At 37.1% G+C, this 14384-nt stretch overlaps 1 protein-coding gene across 4 annotated transcripts in view; it reads left to right on the forward strand.

Annotated features, from left to right (window-relative positions):
* grm7 (glutamate metabotropic receptor 7) overlaps window positions 1-14384 on the forward strand; it is a 237621-nt gene that overhangs the window by 148358 nt on the left and 74879 nt on the right. For all 4 annotated transcript variants that reach the window (XM_079593753.1, XM_079593754.1, XM_079593751.1 and 1 more), the window contains one exon: window positions 12229-12429. In XM_079593753.1, the coding sequence (XP_079449879.1) occupies window positions 12229-12429 (201 nt within the window). The remainder of the gene's footprint in view (window positions 1-12228; window positions 12430-14384) is intronic.

Below are 14384 nucleotides of genomic sequence, written 5' to 3' on the forward strand. Positions count from 1 at the left end.
TTATATTTCGATTTTTGTTGTGTGGATTGTACTGTATAAACTGAGCATTTTGGAGCATCGTTTTTAATGAAAGTTTATGATGACAAAATTTTTTTGGGGCTAATAACATTCATATGAACACACATTTCAAATGGGTCTCTAAATACATTTACTGAGAGAGTTCACGTTGACTTGATAAACATTAGTCATCCAATCAGGTCGATTGATTGTCATAACAGTTTTGTGTTTTGTGCGAGCCTCAGTGTGTTGTATCGGTCACAAACAAGCGGTTCTCGTGTAGGATGTTCTGTTCCGAGGAAACGGGGACAACCTGATTCGTTCCTTTCCTTTTTTTGACCTCTTTCAGCAGGCGCCAATCAGCCCACAGACATCTATTCACCATAATTACATGCTGTGTTTATCTATGTAGCACATGCTCCAGGATCGCTTCCATTTTCAGCGGCGGGTTTTGCAGAATTATAGCTTGATAATAATGAGAGTGACAGCCATTTCCCTGCGTATCGGAGGCAGAAAACGCCCCTACTTCCTTCTAACCATATATCCATCCATCTATCCACCATGAGGCTTTATTGTTCTGACGTGACAAGATCAAAGCAGCTCTCGATTGAAATAGAGTGATCTGAACCTTCAGCTGTTGGTGTATTTATCATACACACTTGTAACCAGTTCTGGATTGATTTAGGCCCTGTTTACATTTGGTATTAAGATGCGTTCTGGTCGATCGGATCACAAGTGGACGAGGCTAAATACAGGTGTAAACGGGGTCTAAAACGCCTTGAGCTTGTCCACTTTCGACCACTTCCAGAGGTAGTTGAAAAGGCATTCAACCGGATTGCTTTGAAAACGCTCAAGGGGTCGAATGCGTTCGAACAGCCACAAAAGACCATCTACTCTCCGTCTACTGACCTAAGAAAGAGCTGAAAGGCGAAAAGGCTGTATTATGCACATTTAATGGCAGGTACATACATAAGAGATTACTCTTTCTTAGCGTCACAAAATAAAAATGAAAGTATAACAGGAGCTAGAGCACACTTAGCATCTACTGTGGTTCTCATCTCATACTCACAACCGTAGACTGTAAACAAATATGGATGTAGTGTCCGTGACGTCACCCTGAGGTTTGTGAAGAGAGCATTTTTGAAGCCTAAAGTGGGCGGAGCCGGCCATCGCCATCTTGGCCTCGCGTCACCGCTCGTCACTCCCGGATAACAGAATATGGGCAAAGAGGCGGAGCTGAGGAGCCTGGCTATCTGAAACCACGCCCACCCAGCGCAACGTTAATGAGTTAGCTCAGGCTTGGGAGCTAATGCTATATGCTACTCACAGTACCAAGTGATTCTGTACAGCTATTCTGCTAGTTGAAAATGTATTATGCAGTAACTTATTACTCCGAGAGTGTGTGTGTGTGACCGTGATTATGTGCATATATGTCAGTCACTCTTTTATTAGTCAATGGTCCGTCAGTGCGGCATCGCTCGTCAAGTTCGTAGAGAGATTTATTATTCAGTCCATTTTAAATTCTGATTTTGGCCACATCTCAAATTGTGTACGCGGTACACAAATCTGACGGTACATAAGCATATTATAATCTGTTCCAGAGCAATGGCACCGCAGAACGAGTGTAGCCTTTATATCTATAGACGTTTTTAAATCTGAAAACTCCAAAAAGCAACGTAATTGTCAGATATCCATTAGTGCAGGGGTTCTTAACCTTTTTGATGTCGGGGCCCAAATTTTACAGTACAAAGTGGCCCAGGGCCCATCCAAATATTAGCACTGTATTGGTTTATTGATCTCACCCTTGGTTTGATTTGTATTCAATAACTAAATGAAATCCAGTTGCAGATTAACAGTTTATTATTCGTGTGTATGTAAACCTGCACATACAACAAGATGCCAAACACACAACAATTCATGGAACAAATCAATCTGCATCAAGAACAAATTTAAAGGCTCAAGTCAGGTATATTAACACAAAAATCAGTTAGATTTCATTTGAAAAAATTTTACTTACAAAAAAAATAGAAAATGTATAAAAATAAATAAAATAAAAACAATAAAATGCATTGCTAAAATAAATAAATTCAAAATAATATTTTTCAAATTAAATAAATAATAAATAAGTTGTAAACGAAAATTTAAATAAAGTGCGAGTGAAGCTTTAAAAGTATATATAGCTAACAATATATAGCTTTATAATCTGCTAAAAATTTGATAGTTGTTTCAGCAGTCTACATTTTTAAACAACTAACTGAGGCATTACTGCCACTAGTGGTGGGATGGTTATTGCTCCGTGCTCCGTTGACGTTCGAACCCTGAGTGTGCGTTTCTATGCTTTCTATTGCTGCATTTATTTTGTGCAAGTGAGATGAGTAAAGAGCATACTGTTTCATACATCATTATCTGCCTGGTGTTTATAAGCAGCGCATACAGTATTTTACTACGTGTAAAATATACACAAACTTATATTAAATTGTTTGTGGTACCTTCAGTTAAAAATGTAAATGTAAAATATGTGAGGATAATATTGATCGAGCATGCAAGTAAGTGGAAATATATGCGCAGAATTGAGAAAATAGTATTTATGATCAATTGTAGTCTATCACAAGGCAAACGTGTGAATGTTCACGGGGTATTTTATTTAACAACTCTAATCGTAGTTGTAACTATATTTACAGCTGGCATAATTGTCATTGCGTACGCAGCATGAGTCCAATACAATAATTCTGTTCGTGAACAGTTGTATTTCATTCATTAATCTGACTATGCATCCGTGCATTTATTTGCCATTGGCTCGTGTGATAGTAATATGGATCTTAGTAGTATTTAAAGTGATATAATAATTGATTATATAAATAACCATTTAGAGATCATTTTCGGCTTTCTCCGGCTTCCTGCACCGGGCGTAATGCGAAACCGGAAGTGTCTAACCGCACACTCGCTGTTCAGAAATCAAACATCGCGGCCACGTCCAACTAGCCAATTGTAACTGTCTCGTGGATAACAGTGGTCATTCTGGTGTCTTCAATTGATAACTTGTTTGGTCCCGCGGCCCTCGCGGCCCACAGGTGAAAAACGTAAAGTTTTTTGCGGCCCTCCAGGTGGCGATCGCGGCCCACGCTTGGGCCGCGGCCCTATGGTTAAGAATAGGTGCATTAGTGCATGTGCACAGAGGAAAGCAAACTGAAATACAGTGCTTCTCTCGAACGACACTCAACAACGGAATCCAAAGACGTGGGCGAGGTAATGGGTGTATTAAATTGTATGAAATAATCCAGGAAAAAGCACAAACACGGCAGAGATGGCAAGTTCAGCAGCTGGAATTTGCTGAGGTGAAGTGACGGCTAACAGCAGACAAACGGCTAGCATTGACATCAGCGCCAATCCACCTTTCACTCAAGTGGCCACGCCCTTAATTATGCAGAACTCCAAGGCTTAATATAATTTAAACGGATGAGTTATACGAAAATTCACAGAGCTCACAGTTTTCATGAAGGGCAAAATTAGCTGTATAGACCAAAACCACTTCGAGTACCAGGCTGTAAACAAGTTTTTTTTCTGCTGTAAAGTTGGGCATTTCAACATGGGGGAGATTTGACTCACTTCTGCAGCCAGCCTCAAGCGGCTAGTCGATGAATTACCGTTTAATTAACTTCCGTGTTGGTTTCAAGAGAGAGTCAGGGAGGTTGCCGCTTGCTCACAACTCAACAACGTCATCACGCATCAGTCTCTTAAAGGGCACACCGCACAATAATGTGATGCAGGTAAATACACAGTTTCATCCGATACAACGCGTAAACCGAATGGGAAGCGCGCTAGTCAGACGGGATTTAAACTTTGTCGGCTGGAGACCCAAGTTTCGTTTGAAGATGAAAAACGTACCATGCACAATGTTCTCTCACCATCCCTGATTCCTAACACTCACAGCGTTCAGAGTGATCTTATGGGTTTCAGAACAGAAACTAAAGCTGAGGTTCTCTGTGTGTTTTTCTCTCGTCTCCAGTCGCGTTCACATGTAAATTGTGTGAGCTTATTTCATCCATTGGATCAAAAGATCTTGAAAAACACACACACACACACACACACACACACACACACACACACACACACACACACACACACACACACACACACACACACACACACACACACATACATTTACCCTCCAGACCCTCACTTTGAAGAAATCAGGAAAGAAGTGTTCGACTGGACAAAATAGACGGATTAAAACACCAGGTGTAAATGGGCATGTGTCTCCCTCGTCTCCTTGTGATCCAATCGACCAAAACACTTTAAAAAAAATGTGTTCATCTAAGTCATCCAAGATTCCATGTCTTTTTTTCCTTCAGTCGAAAATAAATTAAGGTTTTTGAGGAAAACATTCCAGGATTTTTCGGTTTGAAGGTACAAATCTCAATGCAGCTTCAAAGTCTCTACACGATCCCAGTCGAGAAATAAGGGTCTTATCTAGCGAAACGATCGGGCATTTTCTAAAAATAAATAAAAAAATATACTTTTTAACCGCAAATGCCCGTCTTGTACTATCTCTGAGATGCATCACGTATTACGTCATCACATTGGAAAGGTCACACAAGACGTAGTCGGAATTACCGACCCATTGTTTACAAATATGTATGGATGTTGAATGACACATATTTATATGTATTTTTGTCAGCTTATTGTTTAAAATGGTCATTATGTGTGCATATCATTATTGGTACGTGTATTAGTCTTTGCCCATTCGCTTTGTTAACACGTCTTACGTGACCGTTCCAGCGTGATGACGTAATGCATTTTTTAAATGACCGTTTCGCTAGATAAGACCCTTATTTCTCTTGAATGACATGGGGGTGAGTAAATTATCAGCAACACATTTTTTGAAAGTGAACTAATCCTTTAATACCAGCTGTAAACAAGGTCCTAATTTAGTGGCACCAGCAGTGAAGTCTTTTTTATTGTGATGGGGAGGGACGTGTTACCTTTTACCACTTTTATTTCCTACTTAAACACAATCAAGCTACCTAATTAGCTCTTGAATGCGCAATAGGTATTTTGGAGATCAAAAGAAATCTTTTGCGAGGAGTGGTGGATGGTGAGGCGCTCTGTTTGCGCTCATGAATGGCTGCATCGGTTTGTTTTAGAATAAAGGATTGTGGGTAGAGTTGCCTCAGGCTGGCTCCACAGTGGGTCCACATCTCTTAATTATCTCTTACAAGAAGAACTAAAAGTAGCCGTTTTCTTTTCCAATGTGCAGACGCACACTCGTGGAACACATCTTTGCATTCGGAAACCGCTAGAATGCAAGGGGATTGTCCTGAGATGTGTTTTACTACTTTTATCTTCACAAGTTGTATTGCAAATGTGACGTTCATGGTGTGAAATGCTGAAAAAAAATAATTTTGCACATTTTACTTTATAGGAATAAAGCTTAAAGTAAACTTCGGTTTTTATACTTATGCTAGGGTATTTGCACAGAGCATGTGACGTACATTTTTCGACGTAAATTCCTGTCAGATTCGAACCGTACACTAATCGATTCGTTGTTCAATTAGTTTGTCCACAAGGTGGCAACACTGGCCGGGCACATTGTTTCAGAGTCTGAAGAGACGGAAAATCGACAAACTCCTGGAAACACAACAACTGGTGCCGTGTTTATGACTGCTTTAACCCTTAAATGCACGAATGTTTCGACAATCATTATTACATATTCGGGTCTTTAGCAGCCACATCTATATCTAACACGGATGTACCTGCCGGGATGATATAAAACTCTCCTGATATAGAGTAACAATTACAGAAGAATACAAAAAACATATTTTGTCATCATTTGGAGCTTCGAAGGGTTCAGTTTGAGCAGATGTTTTATAACATAAGCTCATTACCCAGTACATTCAGCATCTGGCTCATAAACATATTCTCAAAACAATAATTTTCAACATCTTCAAAATCAATATATCAAGTGACAGTTGCCGTGTTTCCATTACAGATTTGTGCAAAACTTTTGCGATTTGTTTCTATATCGATACAAAACTATTGCGAAATGACGCCGTTTCATTAACCGATGTTAAGCGACTAAAACGTCTTTTTTTCCTCTCACGATAAGTCATTAAAAAAAATAATGGCAACGGACGTTGCTTTATATATCATAGCCACCGCACTAGACATTATTATTATTAACGGAAGGAGACGTAGGTGTGTTATCCAAGCATTAATGGCAAGGAAAGACCCTTATACTGTGAGCAGCTGGTGTTTCTGTGTGTTTCTCACTCATTTCTGCCTCGAGGTCTTGATTGTGGCATTTCTTTGTGGTTTAGAATCCAGTATTCCTGTAATTATTTTGTCTATTTAATAAACAACTCTATCTCGTATTCTGTCCAAACACACTGCGTCATCTACGTCATGTGACTGTAAATGCGCAAAAACTGTTTCCATTGCAGTTTTGAGAAATATTTATTTTTCGAATTGCCTGAAAAACCGCCTCATGCGAGCGTAAAAACTTTAAATGGGTAAATGGGAGTTTTTGCGCAATTGACGTGTTTCCATTGAGCATATTTTAAATTCGCAATTTCAATTTGCGCAATTTGAAGGGTAATGGAAACGCGGCTAGTGACATTAATATTTGATTGCGTTCAGTTCTTGCTCTGCAGTAAATCGCTGAGCCATTTCAAGTTTTGCTGATGATACTTCCTATTCGTTTGTTTTCTGCCTGCGGTAACTATGAGTGAAACGTCACTTCGGGAACACTTGAGGACTTGGGAAATGGGAAAACCGTCTTTCTTTTATTTATTTTTTCTTGTTATATTGTTTATAATGAATTGATGGAGAAATACTAAGAAGGTTGATGTCTAACTTTAAAAAATGAATGAGGAGGAGGGTAGTGAATGACATCCCGGTTCACTAAAGACTCAAGGCTTTAAAGGTTTAATGTGACTTGTGACTCTAATTTAAAAGAGTACAAAGATTTTAAATCGATCATAATTCTGGTGAGAGAATCGCAGATATTAAACAAGGATGTAACTTTCTAGTGCACCTGTGTTATGAAATGGGGTATAGTTTGAATGGCTTTGCGTTCGGCTGTATAAGCATGCGTTTAGTGTTTGCTTCAAAACTGAAGTATGTTGTGGGCTTTAGATTTAGAATTTAAATAAAAGCCAATTATAATATTAAACGCAATGGAATTATGAAATGACCTGACATTAAACATGACATTTGCTTAAATCTTTTAAGTTCTGTTTTATTCTGCATTAACACCTGGCCTGTTTTCATCACACACAAAAAAAAAAAAAAAAAAAAAAAAAAAAAACGTAATGAATTTGCAGTTCAAATAGCATATGGCTGATACAGATTAGGAAAATCACATGCAAGTTGGAAACCGGCTCTCCAATTAGCTTAAACATCTGTCGAGATTTATTTTCCAAATTGAGTTTGTTCTTATCACTTAGATGAGAATCAAATGAGGCTTTTTTTTTTTTTTTTGAGAGAGAGAGAGAGAGAGAGAGAGAGAGAGAGAGAGAGAGAGAGAGAGAGAGAGAGAGAGAGAGAGAGAGAGAGAGAGAGAGAGAGAGAGAGAGAGAGAGAGAGAGAGAGAGAGAGAGAGAGAGAGAGAGAGAGAGAGAGAGAGAGAGAGAGAGAGAGAGAGAGAGAGAGAGAGAGAGAGAGAGAGAGAGAGAGAGAGAGAGAGAGAGAGAGAGAGAGAGAGAGAGAGAGAGAGAGAGAGAGAGATTCACCACTGCAGTCAAAAAGAGTTCAGGACATTCAATAGAGCTTTTGTTGAAGATCCAAGTCCATATTTGTTTGAAGTGAAAGCTGTTTTCCGAAGTGGGATACTGTGTAAAAAAATTAATACAAAAGTGTGCAATTTTATCGGTAAAAGTGTACGGTAAAACCATTTGATTGGTTAAAAGTAAGTTACCTTACTGTATACAGTAAAAAAACGGTAATAAATCCAATGGGACATTTCATGTAATTTTACAGTTTGATAATTTAACAGTTTTTTGGAAGTCATCTAATCATTTTGAATTGACGGAACCGTAAATCGGCATTCCCATAATTCCCTGTGTGACACTTCAAATGTTATGTTTTTCTTTTAATTTAATCAGTTGTTTCTTACCTAAAATTTTGTTTTTTACTGGCAACCACAGCGGCTTTTTTTTTAATTATAAAATTAGCTGATTGTCGTTTAAAGTGTACACATGAGTGAACAATGCCAAAGCGGTATAGCCTCAAGTACGTTTTTTTTTGTGGAGTCAAGTATGTTTAAATGCAATTTGCCTTAAAAGTTGGTAGTATTTTTTTTTTTTTTTTCATATTTTCCTACTGAATGTTTACCTAGCTAAAAGTGCTAAACAGCTGCTGCTAGTGCTCAATGTGGTACCCGCGTTGATTACGTAAATATCGCAATTCATTTCTACTAGATACCTTCAGAAGCAGAGATTTGTGACACAAAGAAAAGATAAATTAGAGACCGAGGTCATTTTCTAAAAAGCTTCTGAGCTCAGTACTCTTTTCTGTCAATGCCACTAGGTGTAATTGTGAAGTATTGTTGAACAAGATATCTGTCACCATGAGAGCAGCTTATTATTTTCTAATGGTTGTTGTGACCTTCAGCGTGAACGAACCTCTGCCAGAATGGGTTTTTGTCACTGCCTGGGGTCATTGATGTCTATTGATCTGAATCCCTCAAGGCTTTTTGGGTGACCATGATGAGATGACTTTGTCATAACCTTTAATTTGATGCCATCGAGATGTTGAGAACGTGTAAAACCTCTTCAACTAGCGAATCTATCTTGACAAATCTATCTTGACAAATGCATACCATCTAATTTTTATTGAAACCCCGGGTCTAGGTAAAATGCAACCTTTTCTTTTTATACCATGGAGGTCCATATTACCTGGAGAAAGTTTCCATTGGCATCTCAATAGCCCTTCACTAAAGTAGCGTCCTTCAAGTTGCGGATTGTTTTCTAAGGATGTCTTCAAGACGTCAGTCAATCATCTTTCAAGTAAATAGCATCTAAATAATGAGATCCAATCATTGTGGATGAAGTCCAATCCCAGATGGGGATGTTTCAAGCTCGCTGAAAAGATCTAATGGCTCTTTTGGATGAGATGACATTTCCCCAAGCTAGTTTTCCTGTTCTGTCAGGCACTATTAGAGTCACCCATTCCTTCCCCGTCAGACTAGGGCCCATTTATGATGAACCTGTCTCGAAAATACACATATTTGAGTTAGCCACGCTTGGCGGGACAGAAGAGCCGACTAAGCCAGCTGTAGTGTGTTTAATGAAAGGCGTTATTGTCTATAAGAGCGTCCCTGGGGAACCCAGACTGGCATATAAGGGTGGGTGTCAGATCTGGACGACGGTAGAGCTAATTGGAGAGAAATCGCTAAGAATATTGCATGAACTCCATTGATGTCCCATGAGAACTTCCACCAGTGGATCAGGGAATAGCAGCTCTTAATAAAACTGTCACAGGTTTTCCTCGCAGTTTTAGGGTGAGCCTAAAGTCTGGCCACTGTTGATATGAAGACATTTTAAGGTAAAGGTATACTCACTAGGTCAGATCCTGAGAAGGTTGTGAGACATTTTTTTTATGCACGTGTGGAATAAATTTCCCATTAATGCATAACAAATTATCTTGACTCACAGTGACCTTTCTGAAGAGAAAAGTCATTTAGTAAAAATGTCCAGCCGATTTGTCACAGCAAAGACTCTGTCTATTAGCCATGAGGCTAATCTATGTGCTAATGTGTTCCTAGAATTGACTAAATGTACTTTTACGTCTCATAAATTACAGTCTCTTCTGGGAAAACAAAACAAACTATTGATGACTCATCCTGCACTAGACACATTTTCGTCCAATCAAATGCTGTCTAGAATGTGAGTGTCCCTACAAAAGCTTGTTAGCGGTTAACAAACCATGATTTGTGGCTATGATGTAGCTAAAGCCTTTTTGATACAGTATATTAATAAAGAGAATGAATCCTACGAAATGCCTCACCCAACTTGCTTTTTCAGCAGAAAATGTATAAAAACTTAAAGAAATTGTACAACTTTAGCTTCCATGCTAAAAGCTAACTGCAAAAAATTGCTAAATAAGCTATACTACAAGCTACACACAAAAGTAGCTTAAATAGCTACATTGAGGAAATACCTAATTTATAAACTAAAGTTCCTACAGTATATTGGAAACAATGCTAAATGTGGCTAATGTTATAAAAACATACTTTTTCCAAAAGGTACTTTCTCTTGTGGAAAAAAAGTACAATTTAGCATACTTTAAAAAGAGTGTTATAAAAGAAATTATAAAAGAAACTACTAAGAATAATGTTTTGGTCACTTAAAGGTAGGGTAGGTCAGAATTGTCTAAAAAAACGTTTATTCAAATTTGTTTAAACTGTCTTTATATACCAATACATAATTAAAATGCAAGTACTCTGAAATAGAGAGTATAAAAAACTGAGTGACTCTAGTGTATTTAATCTTCAATAAACACAGCTCATTAATTCCATTCACTCCCACCTAAAAACGGGGTGCGCGACTGCGCGCACGTGGGCAGAGCCAGTAATAGCGGCGGTAGTCATGGCGACGGAGAGTGACAGTCGCGCAAGCCAATCACTTGTTTCGTCCCGGTAGGAATTAATGAGCTGCGTTTTTTGAAGATTAAATACACTATAGTCACTCAATTTTTATACTCTCTTTTTCAAAGTACTTACATTTTAATTATGTATTGGTATATAAAGACAGTTTAAGCCCATTTGAAAAAAAGTTCTTTAGACAATTCTTACCTACACAACCTTTAACTGCATGTTATTTGCAATTGAATGAAAATGTATTAAAGTATATTAAAGGCACTCTACATCTTTATATGTAATTCCATAATGTATTCTATATGGTTAAAGTCTAATGCTGAATCTACTGACAAGCATTTATGGTAAACTAAAATATAATGCCATTTCTATTGAAACTTGAATGTCATAATTGCACATTTGTTAATGATGAAGTTGCAATTTAGTGCATTTAAAGCCCCCCTGTAGTGAAATCAAGCTTTTAATGTTGTTTATATGTCTATGTGGTGTTTTTAATATGCTTTAGGACAAACCATGTGCAAATTCATCAGTCGACAGCATTGCTGAGTATTTTCTCCTTAAAACTGCAGTGAACCAAAGACAGTCTCAAAAACACGGTTTGAAAACGCTGGTGTTTCTGACGTCACAAACCTTGTAACCAATCAGATCAACGTGTGATCGTCAACGATTGGATCTCTGAGCTGAGTGAGTGAGTGGAGGCGGGGCTCATTTGCATATGCATAGAACCGGCGAATACTAAACGAGGCAAAGGTGTAGAGTTACATTCAAGCTAATTTAAGGCAAAACTTTTAAATATGTCATTTTTTGTGATCAAAGGCGAGTTTTAAGGGATACAATTATGTGTGGGACTTGACATATGTTAACTTTAAATATAATATTGAATAAAACACTGGTTCAAATTATGATCAAGTGCCTTACATGTGCTTTCAACAAATAAGTACTTCTTTGAAGCGCAAAAACAAAATATTATTAAAACAATGATTTGAAAAAGTAACCTTTAATGTGACATAAATACAAAGTGCACTTTTTAAAAGTGTATTAAGAAACACTGTCATGAAAGCGTTCTCTCTTTGAGTACTCTTCAGTGGCCTTTTATTTCATACATATATTATCTGAAAGTACAACTCTTAAGATTTGAAGTTCACTACAAGCGCACATTCAGTACAATTCAGCACACTTCTTTTTCACAAGGTTGTAAAAAAAAGAGAAAAGCTACACGACTGACAACTTCTCATGTTATCGAATCTACTTTTAGGTAGTTACTCCCGACACTTCCTGTGAGCAATCGCTGGGAAATAAATCTCTAAACCACCCTAAGATGAAGATAGCAAAAAATGTGACAACCTTAGAGACCAAAGTGAGATAAGCCCCTACAATAGGCATTACTTTTCACCGTGTTAAAGATAGCGGCCAAAACACGCCAAGGCTTGTCAAATGATTGTTCCTAAAGTGTGATCACTTTAGTTGCTTTTGTACTTTACCTCACATTTCTCTTCAAAAGCTTCTAGAGTTGACTCTGTTTTCCCTATTCCTTTGTGTTTATGTGCTCCCGCGAGAGCGTTTAGCCACAGATCTCGCTACAGATGTTTGAAAGTCTTCACTCTACTTTGACTTTTTGCTTTCTTTCTTCCTTCCAGGGCAAGAGCGAATAGGATTAGACTCCAAATACGAGCAGGAAGGGAAGGTGCAGTTTGTGATCGACGCGGTGTACGCCATGGCCCACGCGCTACACAACATGCAGAAGGACCTTTGTCCCGAGCAGTCGGGCGTCTGCCAGGAGATGGAGCACGCTGGTGGCAAGAAGCTCCTGAAGTACATCCGGTCGGTCAGCTTCAATGGTGAGTTGACCAAACCTCACAACATATGAGTCTATCACATCATATTACATTTGTGTCTACATCTGTTAACTCAGTTGCACATTATTTTAGGTAATGATGCACCGATATTTTGGCCGATACCGATAACCGATAATTCTTTATATTTGAAAGCTGATAACCGATATATTGTATATATATATATATATATATTTTTTTTTTTAAATGGCGAACAGTGCGCATCTGAAGTGTCTCAAATGAAGGAAGTGATCCATTATTTATTGGTTTTAATATATCGGCTAAATCTTCTTATTGGACCCATAACAATAACATTAATAAAGAACATATATCGGCAGATGCCGACATGGTGGCCGATATATTGTGCATTATTTTAGGGTGACGTTGCTACTGATTACACAAATACGTACTCAGTGTTATTAATAAACTACATGTAGATTAGTGTTTGGCTTAGGGTTAGTTGCTTGTGATTGATTATTTACTTTTATTTCTATAGCACGTACCAGGTTAAAATAAAGTGTTACTATTAATTCATTTAAAAATACTACTTAATAATACTTCTTTACATGTTTTTAATATGTGAATTAAAAAACATTTTTGTGTTTTTTGGGCTATAAAGGAAAACATTCATCTGAATGAATGAGGCATTTATGTAGCGCTTTCATATATAATCGGTTTGGTATAATCGGTTTGCGGTTTAGTATAATCATTTAGGATTATTTCTTTTACATTTTTTATTTTTATTACTTAACTTACTTCACTGCTTATTAATATTTTTTAAAAAATTGCCCACCGAAACAAAGTCATGTGGTGCGACCAAAACAGGAAATGATATCATAGAGAGGGCACATGCAGACCCTCATGTTAAACATAGGCCTATCAGGTAATTTGACTTTTTTATGACAAGGCAAGGTTAGTCCAGGGTGTAAAATGACATGTGTTGGACTTCCCCAAAACGTAATGATATTTATGAATTAAAATATTATATATATATATATATAATTTTTTTTTAAAGGTTTGTTTGTTTGTTTGTTTTTAGAAATGATTCATTTTTACTTTATGGTTACGCAGCATGACAGTTTAAATTAATTTACAATGTATCAGTTCTAATTATTTTATATCATTGAGATGTTTTTTATTAATACTTTGAATTAGTTTTTAATTTGACATTTTACGTTCAGTTTAATTTTAGTTAAAGTTTTAGTAATTTAGTTGCGTTTTGCCATTTTATTATTATTATTATTATTATTAAAATGTCTATGCAGTTTTTACTAATTATAAAAGTTTTTAGTTTAAGTTATTTTAGGATGGTATCAAACTAAATGGAAGTGAGAAATGTGCCTTGGCAAATAAGTGAATTATATATATTTATTTCAGTAAACATTTATTTTATTTCAAATAACTAAATGTTTTTTTTTTTATGGTTTTAATTTTAGTTTGAGATCATTTAAATTAAAGTTTAAACTTGGTTTAATGAAACTAACATGAACTCAAAGACTATAAGAACTTTGCACATTCTAAATATATATATTTTTAATATACAGAATGTTTTTTGTTTTTGTCAATATATCGAGTAGATTTCGTCTGTGGACAGATGTATACATTTCTCTTTGAAGCAACCTTTGGGGCTGCTTCTTATGTGGGCTCCAACTTCCTGAATTCTTTATACCTCACACATCCCAAACCTGCCTTTGTGTTGGACCTTTGAAAAGAGGAAACTTCCAAGAAGAAAGGAAATCTCTCATTAATGCATCCTAATGAAGTGAAACTTTTGTAGTCCTGCACCAGGGCACTGTTAGATCAAAGTGTAACCGCAACTTTGATGTCTGCGTGATGGTGAGAAAATACGATTACGAGTAAATATGTGAGATAACTTAAGGCCTGCTGATATACTCAAATCAGAATTATCAAAATACTTACTTTTAATCACTAGAAAACCAAGACTGATGGCAAAAACGGCA

This window comes from Phoxinus phoxinus (assembly GCF_949152265.1).
Source record: "Phoxinus phoxinus genome assembly, chromosome: 20".
Lineage (NCBI taxonomy): Eukaryota > Metazoa > Chordata > Actinopteri > Cypriniformes > Leuciscidae > Phoxinus > Phoxinus phoxinus.